This window comes from Notolabrus celidotus, chromosome 7, assembly GCF_009762535.1.
Source record: "Notolabrus celidotus isolate fNotCel1 chromosome 7, fNotCel1.pri, whole genome shotgun sequence".
Lineage (NCBI taxonomy): Eukaryota > Metazoa > Chordata > Actinopteri > Labriformes > Labridae > Notolabrus > Notolabrus celidotus.
Genome location: NC_048278.1, coordinates 5,732,751 through 5,758,578, shown reverse-complemented (window position 1 = coordinate 5,758,578; position 25,828 = coordinate 5,732,751). Strand labels below are relative to the sequence as shown.

Genomic DNA, 25,828 nt, shown 5'->3' with positions numbered 1-25,828 from the left:
TAACACAAAATACTCAAATCACTCTGCCAAATTAACATTAACCTGAATTAAGGAGTAATCAATTCAAACGAAAGAAACACAAATTCAAAGCAAAGAAAACCCCCTAGAGTCCATTAGCTCCAAATCAGGAAACAAAGGGTAAAATAGTTCAAGCTTGACTTGTTGCCGTAGAGGAAGGGCAGCAGCATGCAGTGTTACCACCGGAGACGGCTCACCAGCCTCAGGTGGCGGCGAAAGGGTCAGTGCGGCTCACCCTGCGAGCAGGCAGAGTGAGCACAAATCGGTCAGCCTGCGTCGGCGACCCAACAGCTAAAAGTGCCCACACTGGACCAACAGCTGGGCTTACAAGCAGGGCTCCACACCAAGACGTGTAGAAGGCGGGCAAGCGGGCAAGCGGGCAAGCGGGCAAGCGGGCAAGCGGGCAAGCGGGCAAGCGGGCAAGCGGGCAAGCGGGCAAGCGGGCAAGCGGGCAAGCGGGCAAAAGCAGTACTACAACGTGCGTCGTACTTCAAACTGCACAGATATGCTCACAGTGTGAGCCTAGGCCTAATTAAGGTCACGTTGGTTGCACCTGCAGCACAGTAACGGCTTGTGTGCAGGCAGGTGATGCTGCACATCAGGCGGTGGTTGCAGCTGTGCGAGGGCCCATTCATCGAAGCTTTTATTGTTAGTGTTACTTATCGCTCACCCGACTCTCTCATTAGAGATTTTAACAAGAGTTTGTTGAGTTTTCTTGACCTGATTAATACTGAGAATAAACTATATTTTTAACGAGATTTCAGTATTAATCTCTTCAGAAGCACATCAGACACCCTTACAGAGGATTTTCTCAAAACTGTAATTCTAGTTACATTTTCCTCTTAATAGCAAATCCACAAGAGTTAAAGACAATCCAGAAAAAATGATTGATAAAATCTTAACTATACCTTTACTCTCAGTAAAGCCATGAAATCAACAACCTTGTATTCAGATTTGTCTGATCATTGTCCTTCCTTGTTACAATGCTACAATGTCATTTAGCAGATGCTTTTATCCAAAGCGACGTACATACGAGAACAAGAACAACACAAGCAAAGATCTAGCCAAGAGGAAACAAGATCAGTAAGAGTAACAAAGTGCTTCAAGTCCATTTGGGTGCAGGTACTGCCAAGCAGTGTAAAGGCAATGCACAAAAATAAGTAAGGAATTTTTTATTTTTTTTCCCGAAATAAGGAACATCTACAATGAAGCAACCAACCAATTTAAGACCTTACATTATCATCATCAACAATTAACATCACCACAATAATGACCAAAGTACCAAGTGCTGGGTCCCTCAAGAGCTGAAAACAGATTCCCAGAGTAGAGCAGGACAGTGTGAGTCACTTGTAGCTGGACGACACGAACAGTGGAGAACAGTCTAGCTTAGTGCATAGTGCTTCCTAAAGAGCTGGGTCTTTAGCTGTCTTTTGAAAGTAGAGAGGGACTCTGCAGATCGAATGGAGTTGGCCAGTTCATTCCGCCATTTAGGGGCAACAGAAGAGAAGAGTCGAGCTATTGATTTTGAGGCCTTGTGTGCTGGAAGCACTAGGCGCTTTTCAGAGGCTGAGCGTAGCGGGCGAGAAGGGCAGTAGACCTGGATGAGGGGTTCCAGGTAAACTGGAGCGGTTTTGCTGACTGCTTTGTAAGTCATGATTAGAGTTTTGTATCTGATGCGAGCTGCAACTGGAAGCCAGTGTAGCGAAATGAGCAGGGGAGTGACGTGAGCTGTCTTAGGCTGGTTGAAGACCAGACGTGCTGCTGCGTTCTGGATCGTTTGCAGAGGTTTGACTGTGCATGCAGGGAGGCCTGCCAGTAGAGAGTTGCAGTAGTCAATGCGTGACATTCCTATTTCAAGTTTAACCAACCAACATTTCATGGGAGTCTTTAAAATGTTTTTAAAAAAAAGATGCCTGAACATTTTGTTTTATCGTTGATTATTTTATTTGGTTTTTTTTTTCTTATTTTTTCTTATTTTTTCATTTGTAAAGCAATTTGTAACCATGTTCTGAAAAATGCTAAGATTTATTATTATTATTGTTGTTGTTATTATTATTATTGTTATTATTATTATTGTTGTTGTTATTATTATTATTGTTATTATTATTATTATTGTTATTGTTATTGTTATTGTTATTGTTATTGTTATTATTAATTGTTGTAGTAATACTGAAAACTAAAGGGGACAGGGTTTTTTCAGTCAGTGCTCCTACACTCTGGAGCAGCCTGCCAGAGGAGATCAGACCTGTAGAGTCAGTCCTGTGTTTTATGTCATTACTCAAGACACATTAACAGGAAAGCTTTTATTGTGTGATTTTATTTAATTTTAGCTCTGATCTTAAGGGTCTGTTCTTAATTTTTATTATTTTTTATTTCATTTTGCACTTCTTCTTGTTTTTATTGCCCACTGTAAAGCACTTTGTTACATGTATTGAAAAGTGCTATATAAATAAAGTATTATTATTATTATTATTATTATTATTATTATTAGTAGTAGTAGTAGTAGTAGTAGTAGTAGTAGTAGTAGTAGTAGCAGTAGTAGTATAGCCGAACTGTTATGCATTTAAGGTTTATCCTGGTCACTTTCAATTTAAATGTGTCATTAGTATTAGTGTTGCTGTGGTGTTAATATAGTAATAAAAATAGTTGTAAGCTTCAAATAAGCTGTCTGAGTGTTCTGTCTCGTCCTGCTCTGTATATTATTTGTCTTGTTTTTGTCTTGTGTATTTTTTCATTGTGCAGAAATTAAAAAAAAGAAAGTATAAATAATATAAATAGGCTAAATAGTGTTAAAACTGTGTAGACAAAGGGAATAACAAAACAGAAAATGTGGTGGAAAAAGTGCCATTTTCAACAAGACTGTGAATTAAAAAAAGATGAACAATATCCCCTTTATTGCACAAACATTTAAGTGAAATTAATTTACATGAGTAAATAAGTAGTACAGAATTCTTACAAAAAGTAAAGGTAATTTGTAACACCTGCTTTTAAAGTACAGACATGTATATAAATAAAGACCAATATTTTCATACTTTATATATTACATATAACATGACAATCATAACAAAGCCTGTACACAAAACTGATCATAATAATCTGGACAATGCTTTGTCATCGTTTTAATTTATCTTTCCGTTTCAGTTTATTCATTACCGATGGATACCTCAAGTTTCAAATTAACTTGTATTTATATTTTAATAGTGATGGCATCAAAGCAAACCAAGAAGCAGATTTATGATTTGAAGAAACACATTTTCCAAAAATTAAAAAACCTTCATACATTTTCATATGGATTTCACCAAATGAAACAGGAATGCTGCCCCAAGGTTTTATGACACTGTACACTGTGGTGGCGTGGCCCGGCCGTGAGGCGATCGTCCAGCGGAGCAGTGACCAGAAATGAGGCTTCAAACTCAGTATCAAAGTTTACACACAAAGTTTATTCATGCAGCATGAGAGAGAAGTTACAGCATACTCAAGAGCATCTGAAGTTCTCCGCCAAATGACAGAGATGATCAATACTTTATAGTTCTTCAAACATAAGGGAGGAGAAAGGGAGGGGGGAAACGTGTGTGTGTGATCTTAATACAGTTGTCCATAGGTAAGGAAAAACAAAGGGAGAGGGGGGGACAGGTGTGGGTGAGTTGCAATCAAGGTTGAGCAAAGGGTCTTGTCAGGTGAATATAGTACTCGGGAAACAACAGAGACATTACCTCAGTCTAGTAGTTTACGAAAAGCACACGTCTGCACATATTCCTATTCATCTTACGACATCATTTGTGGTTATCAAAAGCATATATCAACAATTCTTATAAAGCGTATGTCGGCATCACTGATTATTTGTGCAATCATAAGGCACTCATTTATCTAACACAAAGCGTTTGGCATTACGTTATCAAAAATCCCCCTCGCTTACATTCAACCCGTCTATGATTCAACCGCAATATGAGGCTAGGGTTGGTTCTTGGTCTTTGCAAAACAACTCCCTGAAGATGAATTACCACATCCGGGCTGAACCTGCCTCGAGCTGCAGAAGCGGGGGCTCTGACCTCGGTCTCACCTTTATTCAGAGATCTGCACAGATCTCTGGCCTTATGCCTTACTATTTGCTGGTTACTTCAATAAATCATATATCATGGAAAACATATGAATATAATTGCTAAAAGAAGAATACATGAGCATAAAATACATGAGCATAATAAGAAAAACATGATTAACTTTAAGGAAAATGCATGATTATAATAGAGGATATTAATCAAGATACCACAACACAATGTATGTTATAATCCAAATTATAGAGATGTTGCAGAGTGTTTGGTTGACTCAGACCCCATTAAACAATACCACATACTGTTTTTGGATGATCCTTTAAATTCTGTGCTGAGCAGGTGTAGGTGCTGGATGTCTAAAGAAGAAGCAAAGTTCAATTTTCCAGTCATCAGACTGAAGCTGAGTGCAGTTCCCTATTTTGACAGCAGGTGGAGCCATCAGACCATCACACAGTCCTTTCTATCACACAGGCCAACACTACACTTCTTGTTCAATGCCAGGAGCACGGTTTGACCCAGCATTCATGGTTCTGAAGAAATGCTGCTCTGGCAGTGGGAGATAAGAGACCTCTGCTTCATGGGATCCTTCTCAAACCTGCTGTGACAGTAATCCGCTCAACCACCCGCTCACTATACACCTGCTTATAACCCATTTATTCTAACAGGAATAATGTTCCTGGGTCAACTTGACCCACGGCGTATTTAATTATCCAAAAGTGTCAAAACCCCAAAAAATCCCAATAAACATTTTTTAAATCTCATTATTAACTCCATTACAGACCATTTAAATCAATATTTAGTGCAATGGTGTTCATTAATTCTCACAGATCATGGTTCAATGAGGATAACTCACTTGTTTTCTATGAAAATGAATGTTCAAACTTTTTTAATGTACCTTTGAAAGACCTAAATATAAATACAATAGTTTTACATTACATAGATTTTTGTTTATTTTATTCTATATATATATATATCTTTTTTTAAAGTTATATTTTTGGCCTTTTTGCCTTTATTTTATAGGACAGCTGAAGAGAGACAGGAAGCGTGGGGAGTAGAGAGAGGGGGGAGACATGCAGGAAATGGTTGACTGGCTGGGAATCGAACCAGTGACCCCTGCGACGAGGACTGCAGCCTCTGTATGTGGGGTGCTTAGACCGCTAGGCCACCTATTTTATTCTATTTCTCAAAAAAAAAAAAAAAAAAAAAAAAAAAAAAAAAATGAAATAAAATTTTTTATGAAGTGATGTTGATAAATTAACACGAGACACCTCCTCTGTCACATGCTGCCCAGGTTTTGATGCTGTATTTAGCTGGTTTGGAGGGCATATATTGCCTAAAATGGATGAAACCTCTGAATTCCACTAGCCTTTCATCCACTGTGACATTAGGGCTGAAGTGTCTTTGGGCAACACACTGAACCCCAAATTGCTCCCTCAGTTGTTCAGCGGTATGTGAATGTGTGGAATGAGATTAGCTAACACTGATGGTCCCTTACTATAGCAGCCTCTACCATCAGTGAGTGAATGTGGTGTGTGACGGCCACAGGCCTTGGTCAGTGTGTGTTTTCCTGCATTCCTGCCTCTGTTTTCCCCTTCCAGATCCTCCTTGAGCACCTGCCCCCATAGACATAATAAAGAGTAGACGCCGCATCTACCGCTACTACCTATTGGCGCTGACGAGCCGTGGGGCCGCCATCTTGGTCAGGTCACCCGCTCCACTCAGTGTAATCTTTTTGGCAGGCGCAATTAAGTGTCAGCGCATTTAATCAATCATAACTTGCTAAATACTAAACTGATTTTCATGCAGGTTTTTTTTTTTCTGCAAACGTCATACATGTAGGTATGATACAGGACACATGGTTCAGTGTATTTTAATATTCATAGTGGGCCTAACAGTAATAGAATATTCTGATATGTGATATATGTGATGTATGATAGGTATTTTGCCAAACAGTGCCCTAGTATCTTGAAGTCTCTGCTGCTTCAATTTATGTTTACAGGTAGGATCATGGGTAGGATGACCAGACCGAGAGGCAGTCGTATTTCTTGCGCTCCAGCAGCCAATGTGGCGTCTACTTTTTATATGTCTATGCCTGCCCCTCCCAGCTCGTTTATGGACCTGCTTGGAGCCTTTAAAAGCTGGGTGAATACAAGATGGCTCTCTCTCTCTCCCTCCTGGAAGGCTGGTTAGCACACACAGGCTGTTTTCGAAACGGCCTGCTACATACTACTTACTAATGTAGTAGGCAGAAGGTATTGCCTACTACATACTGCATTTGAATTTAGTCTGTAGTATGTAGTATTACTGTTCTGTTTGATCTGGTCTGCAGGATGCTGGGTCAGACGTCACTGGATTTCCGGTTTTGAGAATCGGAAGAAAACAACGGCGAAGCTGATAGAGAAACTGCTTCTTTAGCATCACTTATGATTTAAAAAATTAGGAAGTGGTTTATATGTAATTTGATAACTTTCACAGCACCCAAAAACAGATTTATTCCGGTCAAAAGAGAAGGAAAAAGAAAAAGCAGAGAGAGAGCTGTGCATTGTGGGAAACAGTACGCAAGGCAGACTGGTCCAATGCATGCTGTGAAATTTTCCCCAATCAGTAGACATCCGGGGAGTTTTGGCATACTGCAGATTTTGCTCTTTTTCACATACTACTTACTACATACTGAATTTTTGGCCAAATCAATACGTACTGCTAGTATAGTAGGCGGTTTTGAAAACAGCCACAGTCTCACAGCACCCAACACCCTACTGACAGCTTACTTCATCATTAGTTTTCCTTTGTCGAACACCTTCAATAAATTACTTCCTTATAAAAGCTGACACTGTGTGGACCTCTTTGTTATGCTCTTTCATGAGCTGGGCATAACAGGTGTGAATGGGTGAATGTGACGAGTAGTGTAAAAGAGCTTTGAGTGGTCAGAAGATGAGAAAAGAGATATATCAGTACAAGTCCATTTACCATGACTAGCTCAAAAGCTGACTGGACGTCTGTTACACAAGTCACTGCTGTCCTAATGGCTCTGTCTTTCTAATGTTTTCTGCAGACAGTTTTGCCTGACGTATATTTGGGGATGAAGATCGCTGTATTTCATCTTTTTTGACATGAATGTCTTGCTGGAGGATTATGAATAGCTGTTTCCTCATTTGGTTCATAATCAGAGAAATCAGAATCAGAACTGACGACGAGATGATCTTCATCTTCAGGCACACCCTCCTCTCTTTCACTATCAGAAAACTTGATTTTGAATCACTGTAAAAATAATGATCTTTTTGAAGTTGTTATATAGTTTGTGAATAGCATAGACATCACCGAGTGTTAAAGTTATCTTAAGCAACACTTCACTTAACCCCTTACACTTGTTACTGCTGATACAGGGTGAGTGTCAGAGAACATGAGTTACTGTTGTTTAATCGGAACCACACAGATTGATGAAGCTGAAATCTGAAATATAGCACACTGAAACATTTAACCTGCAGCACTTCAAATATGAAACATGAAATAAGAACATTGATACAACATGTATTACAAAACTCTGTGCTCCACCCCTGTAACCTCACGCCTCTGCAATGTTGCTCCACCTTCTTTCTGGCAGATTAAAGTGACTTTACCTGGTTTGTCTTCCTTCTTTCTGTCATTCATCAGAGGAAGACACAGTAACAAACTACAAACCTTCCTGCAGTCTTCATCAAGGTAAGCAGCTTTTTTCTTCCTCTCTGTAAAACATGACAGACTACATGGCTCAACATGAAAACTTTGACAATTTTTTTTTTTTGAGAAAAGAATTGCTCAGCTGTTTGAAGAAATTAGAAAATCTAAAAAGATAGTGAATTCTTAATATCTTATAAAAGGGACTGAATAAACACATGAATACAAACTCTGATTTGTTTTCTTATTAGTAATGAGTCAACACAACATAGCTGATCACACGCAGTAGTAAAAATGATTGTGAGTGCTTAGTTTTTATGTTGTTATCACTGAAACTAATGGACTTGAGTCAGATATGAAAACAAATATGAACCAAAGATAAAACATGTCAAACTTTACTTTAACCTGCTGAGTGTGATAGCTCTTCATTTATGACTCCGGGTTTGAACAGAGAAAGAAATACTGAAGGTCTGAATGCACCAGTGTTTGTGGGAGTGTACACTTTGATTTACTAAACAGGTCAGACGAGAACAGTCATGACTAGTTTCTTAACAATTAAAACACACCCACACCTAGTGGAGGGGTTACCAAGGAGAGAGACTTAATGGAGTGCTGGGAATAGGCTGTTGCAGTCTGCCTTTTCTTTAGTCCAGGGGTGTCAAATTCATCATACAGCGCAAGTTGATCTGAAGTGGTAGTAAAATCACAAAATAACCTATAATTAATGAAAACTGTTTCCCTTTGTTTTAGTGCAAAAAAGTACAAGTACATTCTGTAATGTTCACATTTAATGAACTATATATATGTTTTAAAACGCTGAGTTTATGACCCTGCTCCACACGTTGATATTCAGTGTGTTTACATTTTGTACGCCTCAGTATGATCTGTAGATATTCAATACTGTCAGTTATATACATTGTGTCGTGAAGGGGAACAAATGCATTTTGCATCATTTTTGACATGGAAAACTTTTACGGGTTTTTTAATGATTAATTGATTTTTGATCGTTAACATTTCCAAAGATCAATCAAGGAAGATACTTGAAATGTACATCCCTAGAAGAAGGTAAACTTGACTATTGTGGACCCTTCAGCTCCACTGTGAACAGTTTGAAACTCTGGCACCAGTTAGAGCTGCGAAGGCTTGTCGAAGGTCCCCGGAGATAAAATGCTCCTTTTGGTAGAAAACAAAGGGACATCAAGTAGTTTTTAAAAATTAAGTTTAAGGTCCAATGCAGGCTGTAAACAAAACTGAGCATTATAAAGCCTAGCAATTACATTCAGAAGTGTGGGACCCTGTAATACCTTTTGTACTGAAGAGCAGGGTAGCTCCCTTGGGTGCGACCTTACTTTTGAGGAGACAAAGCTATGGTACTGAAGATACCTTAAAGAAAAGCGTGATTGTATTGAACATTGTATTGTTTCTTAGGCTGGTTTAATAATTGAACAATACTATTAACCATTAAGTCTGCTATAGTATAAACACCCTTGACTAACCACAAAAGGAGGGCAGGGTCCTCAAGGCCAGGGGGAAGGTCCGGATTCAAATGGATGGATATAAGGATGAAAAGGTAAACTTCCTGAGCCCCTAATACTTCTCCATACCTTTTCTGTTTTTAGGAGGATACAGGAACCCTTTTCTTTTTCTGCATTCGTCTTTTGGAAACATGTATAATATTGGGAAGAATATTTGGGTCCAGAGGTCAAGGGTAATTTCTTATCTAGTCGCAATATATCAACTGAGGAAAGCCAATTAACAATATTTATTAAAATGGAAGGCTAATCCAGCTTCTCCAAATAAGACCTGCAGTTAAGTTTCAATTTAACTTGTTTGTTTACCATAAAGAAGAAGATAGTGTGCTGTTTCAGCAAGAGATGATATTCTCTGATAAAGAACAGGGATCATTTGGAAAACATGTAGCAATTAAGGGAGTGCATTAATCTTAAAAACAGGAGAGTTGTCCAGTGTGCCACATCATCTTAATATTAAGGCAAAAAAAATCAACTTTATAATTCACTTTTTTTTTATTGTTTTCCAGAAAGTGCAAAATTCATGAAGAAATAAAACAATACAGAAACCAAACTTTATAAAGACCAGGGCCCGTATGCACATCCAGCCATTAGCAATGAAACGGGCCGTTTGTACTAATGGTGAAGAAAAAAAATGGATTAGCGGTATGCATGAGCCAGGTTAACACCCCAACAAAGCATTACATTTAATGGAGGTAGACCCCACCATTACAGGTGCTAATGGCAGGATTACTGCACCTGTTAGGCTATTTAAAGGATGGAGGACATCGTGCTTACTGTTCAAGACGAAATATACGAAGACAGCGGATATTTATGGATCGAACGAATCCTTTGGAAAAGTATGACCATGTCGAAATATACAGCAATTTTAGATTTAGGAGACGCGACATAATTCTTCGGTAACCTACCAGCAACACTGTGAAGTGAATCCTTCCCAAAGCCGCTTTCATGTTGTTTATTTTATTTTTAGGTCTTCTTCTGTGTGCTCAGAAACACCACACCCATTTACCCGGTTCAAGATCTTAAGCCAAACTTTCCCTTTCTCCTTGTTTTTTATCTTTGACTTTGATTGACTTGCTGATAAGAGCTGTTTGTTCATTCTATATTGTTGTAATAAAATGTCTATTTTTTCTTCCCCTGAAACATTGTTTTTTCTTGATCTTCTCTCAGTCACACCGGTACCACTCACCATGTTTACTGATGTTTATGTGTAGTAGGCATGCAGCATTCCAATTTGTTGGATCATGATTTTCCAGGAGGTTCCCTGGACATATGACGTTTTGCACCAGCCTCGCTTTCATGGCGCAATTAGTTAATTGGCCAATTATTTGCAGTCGTGCATTCGGCTAACACCACGGCCAAATGAGCCGTTCCATAACGGTACGTTAAGACTAATGGTCCTGTTTGTGTAATGGCTGGACGTACATACGGGCCCAGAGACTTAAGACTTGATGGTTGCTTAAAAATGATAAAACATCATCGGCGTGAAGAGACATTTAGTGATTATGTCAACACCAGAAGATTGCACTTTATTGCCTCAGCAAGGTGCTCTGTGGCAAATGCAAACAGAAGTGGGGGAATTGGGCATCCCTGTCCAGTGCCACGCTCAACTACAAGTATTGTGGGTCGAGGGAAACCATAATGAGGAGAAAACAATAAATAAAGTCATCACTTTGTTCAATCAAATTCAGCAGACGAGGCCACTCAACTCAATCAAAAGCCTTCTCTGCATCAAGAGAGACCGCAATAACTTTGGCTTCCTGCTTTGTGCTATACTGAAGGCTATAGGGCTCAGTAGCTTCCTAACATTATGACAGGAATTTTGTCCTAGAATTATTTATTTGTTTATTTTTATTTTTTATTCAAAAGGACCATGCACATTAATTAACACATCTGTAAATAGGCCAGAATTAGCCAAAAGTCTACTTTACATCCGTAGTCCCTTGCCAGATGTTAAAAAAAAGCCGAATGAAGACGGTCTAGTTCACTGAGATAAGTTCAGGATTTAGAGAGAGGCTGTCCGTCCAGATCAAGCAGAGTGATTGGTCTGTTGCTGCCCTTCTTCAAATCTTATGAGATGCTGGTATTCATCTTAGCACTCGGCAGACAGCCAGATTCAATTAGATGAGACAACATTTAAAGCAGCGATGACTTCCTCATGGGTTTCTTCAGCAGGACTGACAGGCTTGAGACGGATGGACAGCTGAGAATTTTAAAATGCAAATGAGAGACTGAAAATAACCCCCGACCTTGACTGATTCATCGATACCGCTGATTAATGATGTTGCGTAAAGGTCAGTGTCGGCCAACGCCTGCATTCAAGTCGGCCTCGTCAGTGTGGCCTCCTTGATAGATTGTGTAATGATAATGAGCAGGCTGTGCAACAGGTTTGTATCAATTATGGTGTTTTAACATGATTGTTTTCTTAGACTGGTTTTAAGACTTGTAACCAAGTCTGACAACAATTCCCCTTGGTCACATCATACGCCGCCATGGCCTCCATTTCCACTGTTATGCCGACGACATCCAGCTTTACATTCCAACCACATCCATCACCACTGCTTCCCACACCACCCTCACAAACTGCCTCACTGAAATAAACTCCTGGATGCAAACAAACTTTCTCAAACTCAATTGTAATAAATCCGAAATTCTCATCATAGGCCCAAAATCCCTCACTTCCACCTGCCCAGATTTCTCACTCACTATTGATAAATCCACTGTTTCAGCATCCACCCACATCCGTAACCTTGGTATCATTTTTGATCAGTCACTCAACTTTCAACAACACATTAACAATATTTCAAAAACGGCTTTCTTCCACCTCAAAAACATCGCCCGTCTCCGCCCCTCCCTTTCCTTCACAGCAGCTGAAACTCTCATCCACGCCTTCATCACCTCAAGACTTGATTACTGCAATAGCATCCTCTACGGTACACCCAACACCCTCCTCAACAAATTACAATACATACAAAACTCAGCTGCACGCCTCCTCACTCATACCCGCTCCAGAGACCACATCACCCCAGTCCTCCAGAACCTCCATTGGCTTCCCATCCCCTTCAGAATACAGTACAAGATCCTACTCATCACCTATAAAGCCCTCCATAACCTAGCTCCCTCCTACCTCACCGACCTTCTGCAGCCATATAATCCCTCCCGCAACCTCCGCTCCACCAACACCAACCTCCTCACCCCTCTCACCAAACCCAAGCACCCCAAGCAACCTGGGGGCACAGGGCCTTCTCTGTCGCTGCCCCCCACCCTCTGGAACTCTCTCCCCCAACACCTCAGATTCTCTCCCTCACTCACCAAATTCAAATCCGGACTCAAAACACACCTATTTACAAAGGCTTTTAAACTATAATTGATTGATTTTTTTCTTGTTTTGTTTTATTTTGCTGCCTTGCTTTTCTTTGCTTTTTTGCACTGTTTTCCTTTTGCTTTCCTATCGTATAATTGTATTTTCCTGTAAAGCGCTTGGAGAATTTTTTAAAGCGCTTTTATAAATAAAATGTATTATTATTATTATTATTAACAAACGTAAACAAACAGAAAAATAAGATCAGATTTTCTTATCGTAAATGACAGCAGATCAAATCTGAAACAGTCACTGGCTCTCACATTTTACTATTTCATGATAAAAAAAAAAAATCCATCTGAAGACTACCATGTATATTAGATTATAGTGTGCATGGAATAATAGAATTATACTGACTTGTTTCTCATTTGTTATTGTTGTTTTTTTATCATATGAAAAAAAGACATCATGATACCAGCAGTCCATATTCGGCCTGAGGCATTGCTTCTGGTTTGGTTTTATGATTTATTTACCTGCTATGACAGGTAAATCTACCTGACATGAAAAAGTCAATCAAAACTGCAGCACATACAGTGGTGGAAAAAAGTTTTCAGACACTCTTAAAATTTTACACAATCTCAAATATTGTCATTGAATATTTGTGGAAAAATCTTTTTTGTGATTCAAAAAGTGTGGCTGCATTAGACAGACACAAACAAATACAAGTGATATTTTTTTTGTTTATTTTTCAAAGGAAAAACTGACAAAACTAAATTCTTGACAGTTTCAATATGTCAGTTCTGAACATTGTTGACATAAGAGTGATTCTCAATGAGTGGACTGAAGTCATTATTCACTTTATCTTAAAAACATGATTAACTTTTGTTTATTGTGTCGTTGTGTTGTAGTGTCTTTGCTGCCTGGGTTGTCTGAATCTGCAGTCTGTGTCCTCGGACAATAATCAGAACTATGTCCTCATTTGCTTGAGGCTTGGGTATTCGCTTGTGTTTTCTTAAGGTAGAGCACATTCATCCTTCTTAACCCTTGCAACATGTATTCAAACTTTTCTTGGAACCTTACACAACACACTCACACACGAGCACGCCCAGTCCAAGGCTGCAGAGATCAGTCACATCTGTCCATAGCCAGCGAGTCATGGACATTCAGCACTGATTGACTCTTTGGTTAAACAGTGACTTGAATGTTTGAGTGACATAAAGTTGATCAGAAGGAACAATGAGAGCTTTGGTCATGTGAGAAGAGGGACTCTTAGAGTCAGTGCTGTTTGTAGTTTCACCAGAGGTGTCACCAGGAATTCTGGGCCCCCTGAAAAGATATCTCAGTAGGTCCCATCACCACAGCCAACCCTACAAAATATAACATTGCTGCTTTAATACTGGTTTATTTGCATTAAATAAAAATATATGCTTTAAACTATCCTGGTTAACTGACTCAAATCTAAGCTATATATCAATATTTTCTTTTTAACAATTTCTCCAAATCTAACTGCACAATATTAACCTTCAGACTGTCCACCTCTGTAAACAGGATTACTTGAAGCCAAGTGACTTGTTCAATAACAACAAAGGGGCATTATTTGGTATAATCTAACCTCATGAAGTCAAATAAAACTCCAAAACCTACAGTTTACTTCCAATCAGATTCAGCCACACTTGATGCTGTGAAAATATGACAATGACAAGCGTTTCTATGCATTGACAGCTGTTTAAATCACACTAATAGCCCATTGTATATGCGTTTTGAATTTATCAATCGAGCATCTACATTGATTGATCAAAGCTCACGGTCTGTTCCACAGCCGCTGTCCACTCAGCAATCTGGGAGCTGCCTGCTGCTGACAGACAGCTGTGGTCAAAACGTGAACAGAGACTCCTCTTTTTTCCAGAGAGGAATTCTGAATGTTTGTTTATGTATTCAGACAATTTTAGTTTACTTATTGCAGTTAAAAGAAAAGAAGAAAAAAGCGTTGTAGAAAACACATTTTATTAATGGCCCCCCCTCCCCACTCGGGCCCTAGGTAGTCAGTCCCACTTTTCCCCCCACTACGAGTTTAACGTTGGTTACTCTGTTAGTTTACAATGTTTAATGTAAAGCCAACAGAGATATGTTTCGGGACATAATCTGATGACACTGATCATGTGATGTCTGTGCTCACTTGTATTTAAGATGGTGCTGTAGTCTGATGAAGAGCAAGTCTGCTCTGAACATCACAAACCTGGTGAAATAAACAGACTGGAACTCTGGAGCCCTGCACTGTGCAAGCGCTTTTTCTCTGTCTGTTAGTTTACATTGTCAAAATGTAATGCCACCAAACCAGCCGGCTTGCATAGAGAGCATTTCAAAATGCTCTTTAACTTGATGAGCCAGTTTTCACTCTAAGGAAAAAAGTAAAGAGTGGAAGTCCCAAGTTTTCATTTGTACACAAGTCTGCTGCTTATTCTAACCACCAAACCTGCTCTGTTCAACATTTACCCTCCAGCTTGTGAAGAGTGTGTTTCTCTATTTTCTCTTTCCTTACAAATGTTTCGTCCTGTTCCTTTAGAAGATAACATGGAAAAAGGTCAGGGATATCCACCTGGAATGGATGCACCTCCGTACCCCGGCCCCCCAATGAACCCTAATGTTGGGTTCAACCAGCCTGGTGAGGAAACAAAACCTTAACTGTGTCTTTTAATTTACATGTTGCTCTACTTTGGTGATGCAATCCTTTTCTTTTAGTTGTTGGGGCTGAAAGTTTCTTTGCAGCTAGTTTATTGTTCTTTAAACCTCTCTCACGCTGCTTCCTTTTCATCTCCAGCTCAACAACCTGTGTACCAGTACAGCCCACAGCAGCCTCACATCGCACAGCCTGGTGAGGGTCTCTTTTGAAATTTGAATAAAAACAAATGGTAGAGAATAACGCAAGTAAGAGAGCTCTCCGTTCAGAGTCAGGTTGATAAAGTGGAGTGTATGTGGGTGGTTTTAGTGTGATGTGTGTGTTTCTTACAGTGAACCAGGTGGTGGTGGTGCAGCAACAGCCCACCGATGCTCCTGGACAAATGATGTGTCCTCATTGCCGTACTGGTGTTGTCACTAATACCGAGCACAAAAATGGTCTTCTCACTTGGGTGATCTGTGGCGTACTGGGAGTCTTTATGTACGTAGAAACCAGACACAAACACACACACACACACACACACAGACACACACACACACACACACACACACACACACACACACACACACACACACACACCGATGCAAATTCAGATTTGCTGTAAAACATCACACAGAAATTAAGAGCAACTTCGCCAAATAAACATTTTATCTCCAGGCCGCATCAGAAATAACAAACACCAGCACAGACTTCAGTTTTTGTACCTGAAAAGAAAAGTTTTCAGCTTGTACTGCTGGAGGGTGGCTTTCTGGATGTAGACAGCAGTGCACAAAGTACAAGACATGACAAAGATCTGACACACCCCTCAGGCTCAGGCAACAAAACTTCTTTTTTGGGTTAAAGTATGAATCCAGTGATGTTTGTGTGACTTCATGTACTGCAACGTATGATTATTTTTTCCACATATATGTGTGGTGTTAATGTGGCCTCATTACTCAGCCACTCAATTCTTTCTCCTCATGCTCCACACAGCAGCTGTCATTCATGTTTAAAGACTCAGATCTTTTGTGTTTCCTTGACATGACACACACTTGATGGAAACTGATTACATGTGTTGAGGTTGTTTCTTTTATAGTTAAGTCCTTGTATGATAATAACTATAATTCAAACAACATAGAAGGTCACAATGGAAATCCGTCTCCACCCTGTTTGTTCAGGGTTTGTTTACCGTCAATCCATCAGGGCATTGGCCACTCCCTGACATCATGTCTTTCAATAAACAGATTAAAGTGATTTACAGAACACACATTGTTGTGGGCGATGTAAAGTGTTACTTAAACTTTTTTTCTGGTACCTCACTCCAGGTGCTGGCCTTGCTGTTTGATCCCCTTCTGCGTGGATTCTTGTAAGGACGTGGAACACACCTGCCCCACCTGTCGCCAAGTCCTGCATGTCCACAAACGCTTGTGAAAAGAGCCTCGCTGGAGACTCTGCTCAAGTCATGACAAAAGGAACTAGTCAGCAAACATCTATACAATAGACAAACCTTACAATGCAAACACATCAGACGTCATCATGTACTCTGTGCTGACTTACTTAACAGACATGTTGTACCTGCTTATCATGTTATTGAAAGAGACATGCTAAAATGTCAAAAATATGTTTTTCTGGAGTGATGCTGGAGTGATGTTGGCTCCATGTAATGTAGCTCACTTTCAATATTATGTTAAAGTGTGGGATAGAAAATGTTTTCTTTATCTTGTTTTACTCAACATGTAATCTAATGAAGTTGTGTAAGGATGCAAATCAAGTTAAATTGTGCTTTCATTTGTTAGACATGATCACAATGTCCATTAGTCAAAAAGATCTACAATCAGTAAAATGTTCTAAAAGTCATCTTTTCAGAAAACTGGAATAAACAAACATATCATCAAGTTATATGAAGACTATCAGAGGTTATTTATTGAACAAGAACATACGCATACATATCTCTGCCTGTGTAAAGAACTGATCAAACTAAATAAACCATCACGTCATCATCATTATTGACCTTTCACTGTCTCTTTTTAATCTATTACTGATGTTTGCCACATACTTGTGAGCCTTTATTAGAATTATAACTTGTTGTTTTTTCTGTTTGTACAGATTCAGACACTTTTTGCTTGTTTATCAACTCCCTGTCTATACATACATTTTAGACTGTGATAAATCTGACAGCACCATCCAGAGGAGGAAGAGAGAAGACAAACATGTCTAACATAAAAAAAACCTTCAGAGTTGATTTATTGATGTTACGGAAATTAGTCACACAAGAAGGCTGTTGTACAGCTTTATGATAATGTATACAAAGTCAAAGATGTGTAAAGTTCAGTGGTTCATGTGTGCCATGTTTTGTGCGTGTGTGTTGACTACAGGCTTAATGTGTATCTATGACTCCCAAACTCTAAGGAAGAGGAAATGGCATAGAATTGAAAAGCGGCTCATATGACTGTTTGCTAGAAAAGACATTTTATCATGTGGAATTCACTCGTTAGCAATATCTTAAACTAATTTAGATAACAACAATAATAATAATAATAATAATAATAATAATAATAATAATAATAATAATAATAATAATAATAATAATAATAATAATAATTCATTTTATTTATAGGCGCCTTTCTGGACACTCAAGGTCACCTTACAACATAGCAATAATAAAAGCAACACTCAACAGTAAATAAATACATAAATACATTAGAATAAAGATACAATATTAGAAAAATGAAAGGGGAGGGGAAGTCATTCCAGTCCCAAAGAGACAGATTAGAGTGCGTATGCTTGGTAGAAAAGGTGAGTTTTTAGGCGGGAATTGAAGGTGGTGAGAGAGGTGGAATTTGGTACATCCAGGGGGGAGACAGTTCCAGAGGCGGGGGGGCCAAGAGGCCGAAGGCTCTCGACCCAATGGTGGTCAAGCGAGCATGTGGGAGGGTGAGTTGGATGGAAGAGGAGGACCTGAGACTACAGGTGGGTATTTTAGTATGGAGGAGGTCAATGAGGTACTGAGGAGCTAAGTTGTTGATGGCCTTGTAGGTGAGGAACCAAATCTTGAAAATGATGCGGTATTTAATGGGAAGCCAGTGGAGCTGCTGCAGGACAGGTGTGATGTGGCTGGTGGAGGGGGTTCTGGTGATGATGCGGGCAGCAGAGTTTTGAACCAGTTTATGGATTTGTCTGGTAGACCAAAAAGAAGGGAGTTGCAGTAGTCTGTGGGAGGTGACCAGGGTGTGAACCAGAATGGATGGACTGTTGGGGGAGGGAGACGGACGCAGGCGAGAGATGTTACGGAGATGTATGTATGTGTATTATTGATGTGGGGCTGGAATGACAGTGTACTGTCGAGGATGACACCCAGACTCTTAACATGGGGGGAGGGGGAGATAGAGGAGTTGTCGATTAGGATGGAGAGGTTGTTTGTTTTTGAGAGGGTGGATTTAGTGCCAATGAGAAGAACCTCTGTTTTATTACTGTTCAGTTTGAGGAAGTTGTTGGTGAGCCAGGATCTGATGTCATGAAGACAGTCAGAATGGGAGGTGGGAGAGAGAGGAGGTGGGTATGGTGGACAGGTAGAGCTGGGCGTCATTCGCGTAGCAGTGGAATTAGATGTTATGTTTACGGAATGATGACGCATTCATGCAGCTGTGAGTATTCAGGGGTATCTACAGGAGAGACAGAAATGCAGATTGGGTGGTTTAGTAGATTTGATCTGATGCATGCTGATATTGAAGTGCTTTGGTTGCAAATTTCTTAATTGGATGTTGCTACAGGCCTCCAAATGAAGAGTCAATTTTTTTCAGATAATTTGTGTTTGTACAGTTTTGATGGCAGATACATATTTCACAACTTCATAGCAGATCTTTTCATATCTTGAATATGAATAAGTGGGACCTTTAATTAGGAACAACTACAGAATAATGATAATATGGTTAACTACTGTTTCACAATAACTGGTGCATTAATGTGTCACTTTTTTATCCAGTTGGATTCTCACCAACCATCTCTTACCGGTAAAAAAAAAAATAAGCATACCCATTATAAATGTAGTTGTACGAATTTTGTACGTTTGCAAAACTTATAAGGTGGTTGTGTTGTTGTTCATTTGCAATTTCACAAACAAAAGAAAAGACAAAGAAAAGCAAGACTAAGAGGAAGATGTATGCATATCTTTGAAGAGTGTTGATTGACTCAATCCCCATTAGACAATACCAAATACTGTTTCCACATGATCCCTTAAATTCTCGTAGTTAGGCCCAATCTCAATGTCTTCCCTAAGCCCTGAGCCCTTCTTGACTTAGTTGACGTCAGCTGTAAAGTGATGGAGGGCAGGAGGCTGTAAGGGCTCAAACTGTAGAACTGTGAATGGGACAGCACTTTGACTTTGGAGCTCACTTTAGCATGAGGAAGTTTTATTGCACAATTTTTACTTTCCTCAAATTCAATGAGCTTAAGGGATGACTGACTGCCATGTGATCCAGGCTCTTACCATACAGACTGCTTAACCACACAAATTAAAATATAGAAATAGGCCATATAACTGAAAATATATAAATTATACTACATATGTGTGAAGATGAATGTATTTTGGCTTTTTTTCTACATTTATACTTACAGGTAAACTTTTTCGTAATGTCAACATTGGTTGTACCTTCCTGTGTCTTGTTTACCGTTGCACTTTTTAAATCTCGTGTTACAGCGTTTTTTAACCCTTCCATGCTCAAGGGGTTCCCCTGCGAATCCTGTTTTTCACACAGACTGTATAAAATATCGACGTAGCATCCGTATTGCTCCTGTCGAGCGATTGGGACATAAAGAGGCAGGCTTTGAGGCTTTGAGCCTCCTAGCCAACAGCTACAGTGTTCCCGCCTGTCAATCAAGTCAGCTGTGCCTCTCATTGGAAGACTCATAATCTCAATATCTTTGAAATTGCCGCATTAGAAAAAATGTCACCCCCGTACAGTGTGTGCTGATCGAGAAATGAGCTATCCGGACTACACTCATTTTTTGAACCAGTGTGTTAACATGTTTATTTCTGCTGTAAAGATCAGCTTTTTTGAATTGGTGTGTATGTGGTTTCCGGTACTTCCGGAGCCAGCCTCAAGCGGATCCTTGATGAGTTTTTAACACTTCCGCATTGGACTCATATTTTTAGACTGGAGGTTGCCGCTTGGTTTCACGTCATAATGCTATGAACTATGGGTAATTTCCTTACGCTAAGTCTGCAAAAATGCCCAATAACGGAAAGGGGACATCAAGGGCTCAAAGAGATCCCTCACACACTCAATGATTTTACCCATTATAGTAAAAAATAAAGATAAAAATAATAGCTAAACTTGAAATAAAACCTTGGAAATCGAAAATGTTTTCTGCCTTTCTTTTGACTCCTAAGTTTAGGGTTAGTGAACAGTTAACTATCAAAAGCATCAGTAGCAGTAGGTTAATGCATAAAGGCACAGGAAACACAGACACATGCTCATATAGGTTGGTAAATTTTCTGCAGACCAGCTAAATGAAGCCACAATAAATCACTTGGAGGGACAGTGGGGGCAACTAGTCTTTGGCACCTATATTTTGGGGTCACTGGCCGAAAAGTTTAGGAACCCCTGACCTATAGTGCTCTTAGTGCTGGGGGTCAACAAAGTCCTCAGACTGAAGCTGAGTGTAATTCTGCAAGTCAACAATAGGTAGAGCCATCAGACTGTCACAGAACCCTTCACATCACAGAGGTCAGCACTTTGGTCACCACTGTTGTTGCTTTAGACGATAATCACATGGCGTTCTTCAAGTCAGAACCCGGGAATAAGGATAATTTATGTTGACAGCTTTGCATGCTGACAGACTTGGTGTTTTTTTATGCATATTGTTGCTTAAATGTGATTTGTGATATGGCCTTAAGCGGTTGCTTGTATGTGCATCCCATGTAATGAGCGAGATTAGCTTTGTTTTCACATGTTTTTTTAACTCGTGAACTCACGAAGGTCAAAGAACGTATTGGTAAACGAAGGGTTAATCTAGTTCTCACTTGCCGGGGAATTAGACCCTCAAGTTAATCCAATTTAACTTCAACCACCTGTACAAGGAGAGAAAGTTAACATCTGCTGCTGTGGCTGATTCTAAACTCTGTGTGAGATGTCGTGCAGCAGAGTCAAGACCCTCCTCTGTGACCTGTCCTTGTGTCCACTGTTTGTGTGTGTGTGTGTGTGTGTGTGTGTGTGTGTGTGTGTGTGTGTGTGTGTGGGTGTGTGTGTGTGTGTGTGTGTGTGTGGTGTGTGTGTGTGTGTGTGTGTGTGTGTGTGTGTGTGTGTGTGTGTGTGTGTGTGTGCGTGTGTGAAGGTGGGAGGTGAGATTACAGGACGGGCCATACGTAACAATGTCCTGTAACCACTGGATTACCAAGATTAGGATTGATGCCTTGGGTTGGTCATCACTTCTCAACCCCCTGGTCTCCATACCGCTCACTTCCATTTTCTCAGTGACACAGAACAAAACAACAAGATGAACACAAACCACATCAAACTCCAGCTGGAAGTGGGAACATATCCCCTTCTTTTTTAAGTCAATGAAACATTACTAATGTTCTGCTTTATTTATACCCAGGGAAGACAAGGGCATCAAAGAGTCATGTCTGTGAGAGGTTTGAGGACATCAGTTTCTTTCTAAGAGATTCTTAGGGATGAGCTGAGATAAAGATCTGCTAAAAACTTCTGACCCCGTCTGTGATTTATAGTGGTGTCTAATAAACCAGAGCTGCAAACAACTATTTCACAACCAAATAAGTTACTTTGTGAGGTTTTAATTTTTTAATTTGTATTTATGTTTATTTTTTATATATTTTTTTTCACTGTTATTATCATTTTTAATTTTTTTTAATTTAAGTTATTATTGTTTTTTTTTAAGTTATATTTTTTGGGGGGATTTTACACCTTTATGCGGGACATGTGGGAAAGAGGCCGCAGGCTGGATTCAAAACCTGGCTACCCGTGCTACATGGGTGCGCAACTCACACACCCTGTGTGAGCTTAAAAAAACTAATAATAATGTGGTTATGAAACAGACTTAAGTTAATATTGATGTGTCTATGTGACCTACAAAATCAGAATGACCATCAACAGTAAGGCTGATTGTGTATTGTCATCTTGAGGTTGTAACCACTGCCTATGCGTGCACTCAAAAAATGTATTAAAGTGTGTTGTTCATTATATACATTTTCTGCTGTCATTCGACTTCAGTAACAATCATTGTTTTGAAATGTTTTATTCTAAGATATACAGACTAGTTTGTAACTAACAAAGTACAAGTACCTGGAACTGGTTGACAAAATACGTTTAATTAAAGATAACTAAGACCTTTTGTCAACTTTCTTGCCAGGCGCTTAATATTACTCAGATGGAAAGATGCACACCCACCTACCTTTGCACACTGGATACGGGACATTCTCTATTTTTTGAAGTAAGAGAAAATGAAGTATTCCATGAGAGGCTCGACAAAGACTCTTCATAAAATATGGAATCCCTTTCTGAATCACATTAAAGCAAAAATTAACCTGCCTGCAGTTCCAAGTGAATAACTTCAGCTCTCTTAATTCAGAAATACTGTAACCTTACTCAGTCCTCATAGGACTCCAGGCACCTAAAATTACATTACCTACATGTTTTTTTTTCTTTCATGTCCATTTTTTTTCTTTTACAGGGGTAGTTTATCTTAATGTAAGTTGCATATTTTACATTGGTTATGATTGATTCCAACCTTCACTATGTCTCTTTTTGTGTGTATGCATTTATCTGTTTGTTATGTATCTGTCTATGAGAAAATTTTAATAAAAAAAGCAAAAAGTATCCTGATAAAACAGCCCATGTTGACATCTTCAGCAGCAGTTTTCCACACATTGGGGTTAATGTTTAGTGACTGGGTGGAAATGCTTATCAGAATCCTGACAGGGTGAGCAGGACTACATAGAGCAGAGGGGTCCCATCTGTAACATTGAAGATTTATATTTATATTCAACATTTAAGATATAACATTTCTATTTACATTTAGCATTTGGATTTAACAGTGATTTTAATTTAACATATTTTTCACAACAAAATTAAATGTGAAGAAGATCACAAATATTCCTCTAAATTTGATTTTAAAAAAGCGGCTTTTAAAAACTCATTTTTATGACGTTTTGGAGCTAAATGTGGAGAATTGCAGCTGTTATTTTCAGTGTGCACAACTTTACAAACGGCGCCCCATACTGTGTGTCTTTTAATTCCACCGCTGTGTCTTCTCTGTTTTCCTTTCCTCTTCTTTTCTTTACTACAAATCTTAAGTGTGATGCTTTGTTGCTTCTTTAAAAATTGGATGAAAAGAATGGTACTACTTTCATGACTCTACCCAAAATATGAAGCTGTGGCTAGGTGCTGGTTGGACATTGCCTGAGAAGCTTGCAGCATAGCATCACATTAAAGGAGCCTTGTTCTGTACAAACAGAGAAAAACAATAACAGGGCAGATTTTTTTTTATGGTTGGACAAAGCCGGGCTGGCTGGTCACCGTCAACCAAAAGAGGGTAAGTAGTAATCATTTCATCTCATGGCGGATAATCTGACATGTGACACAATAAATGAACTCTGGCGGATTTCCACTTTGCTGCGTTGGTTTCAGGTCCTTGTTGTGGTTCATGCTGGTTCAGTCTAAATGTAGGAAAATAAAACAACGATGAGCAATAACCTCGGGGACATCAACCTGGATTTTGGAGGGAATGTTTTGAAGGGTTTTGTGAAAGACTGTATTAAAAAATTAACTCTTTATCCTGCTTTCACAAATCAAAGCAGGGACACCTGCTGCTTCCTGGCAGGCGAGAACTGAGGATATGGATTAGACCTGTCTGACGCAGCGGGGGGCAGGTGTGCACTACTTTACTTACATCTGTGACTTTATTTGTGTATCACAAACCAGCTCTGTTTCTCTGGCTCCTGTTTGAGCACACTCCTCTCTCTCTCAGTTACCTTGAACAGTTACCTTGAACAGCGGTCGCTCCTTCTCTTGGTTTCCTCATGTTGTGTCACGCTCCAACCCTGCATGCAGCCATCTCCTGGAGAGGAGATTACTCCACTCTAACGGGAGACTTGGCTGAATCATGTCTTCATGGGGATTATGTAACACTCTCTACTCGGACGGCCACGTGGCCTCAGGGCTCACCTGTGTTTAGAATGACCATCTGCCCCTCCTCATCCAAAGCCCATCAACACTCTGCTTCACAAACTCTCCGCTGACTTCTTACAGAAGAGACCTCCAGTTGTTTCTGTCTGATCAGCTGAACAAAGATGAAGCTACATCTCCCACAGTTCAGAGTGTGAGGAAGACGTGGGAGCTCGTGGGCAGGAAATAACACCGAGATGTGCAAAGGAGTGACTAATACTGGATATGCAGTGAATTATCCTGCTTCTATGCTTCACTTACTTCCTCTTTTCCTTCTCGTTTAGACAGGTGTATCAGGAAATCATGCTCCCTGCATGTGTGGGTTGCATCTCTGTTGACTCCTCCGCAGATTCAGCGTGAAGCAGGGAGCGAGAAACACAGACAGCAGACAGTGAATAGAAAGAAGAGGACAGAGGGAGACAGTGAGAGAGGGGAGCGCAAGAGTGGCAGAAGATATATTAGATGATGTGGGTGTGTGAAGTATCCAGGCATGCATCATAATTGTGGATTTTTCATGAAGCAGTCGGTCGTGTCACTGCAGCAGCAGGACATTAATGCTCTCACAAAGTGTTTTTTTTTTACTTTGAAACAGTCGAGGCTTTGAGCGCTGAAAGCTTCACAACAGACATTTTCTAAGACAAAATGGAAACTGGTTTGTTTCTGCAGCCTGCAGGGTTTTATCTGCTGGGATTGTAAAGATATTTTTGAAACAGTGACAGGGATGCTGAGTGAAAAATGTTGATGCCTTCTAATTATCAATCATCAGGATATTAAGCCAAGAATTCATCTGAGGTAAGCTGGGAACAGTTGATTTGAAGGGTCAATTGTTGTAATGTTTTTGTGTATATGTGCGTGTATGTGTTTTTTGTTTTCTATCACACTTCCATCCTTGTTGCAACAGCTTGAATTTCAGACCTGAAGAGTGACTGTTTCAGTTTTAAAGTCTGTTAATGTGAAGATGAAGCTGAGGCTAATGTAAAGGCTGTGGAAGGAGTGATTCATGTAGATGAAGGTCCTCACAAGTAAGTAAAAGCTGAGTGTGTGTGTGTGTGTGTGTGTGTGTATGTGTGTGTGTGTGTGTGTGTGTGTGTGTGTGTGTGTGTGTGTGTGTGTGTGTGTGTGTGTGTGTGCGCGTGCACGCTTTCGGGTACTGAAACTCGACTTCTCAAAAGCCCAGTATGCCATGTAGTCAGCCCACGCTGTTTCCCGTTCCCATGGAAACCATTGCCCAGTGCTAAAAGCAGTTCTCTTCTGTGCTGTGAGTGTGCGTTTGTGTGCGTTTGTTCACATTTGTGTGTCTCACAGAAAGAAACATTTTTTTTTTCTGATGTATTTTCTGGACCTTGGTATATATTCAGTGTTTACATTACCAAGCACACAGGTATAAACTAATGTTCAGTAATGAATCACGACTTCTCCATCCTGCCCCCCCTCCCCAG

General features: G+C 39.8%; 1 protein-coding gene across 2 annotated transcripts; it reads left to right on the top strand.

The window, feature by feature from the left end:
- The first annotated feature begins 7,729 nt into the window (after positions 1-7,729).
- On the top strand, positions 7,730-17,210 carry LOC117816317 (LITAF domain-containing protein-like). 2 transcript variants are annotated; one of them, XM_034688523.1, is made up of 5 exons: positions 7,730-7,766; positions 15,115-15,213; positions 15,370-15,423; positions 15,561-15,708; positions 16,533-17,210. In XM_034688523.1, the coding sequence occupies exons 2-5, from the start codon at positions 15,123-15,125 to the stop codon at positions 16,636-16,638; spliced, it is 399 nt and encodes a 132-aa protein (XP_034544414.1). In that variant the 5' UTR covers positions 7,730-7,766; positions 15,115-15,122; the 3' UTR covers positions 16,639-17,210. The 2 variants fall into 2 exon arrangements, with proteins under 2 accessions (XP_034544414.1, XP_034544416.1); XM_034688525.1 differs by lacking the exon at positions 7,730-7,766 and adding an exon at positions 13,467-13,568.
- The last annotated feature ends 8,618 nt before the right edge of the window (positions 17,211-25,828 follow it).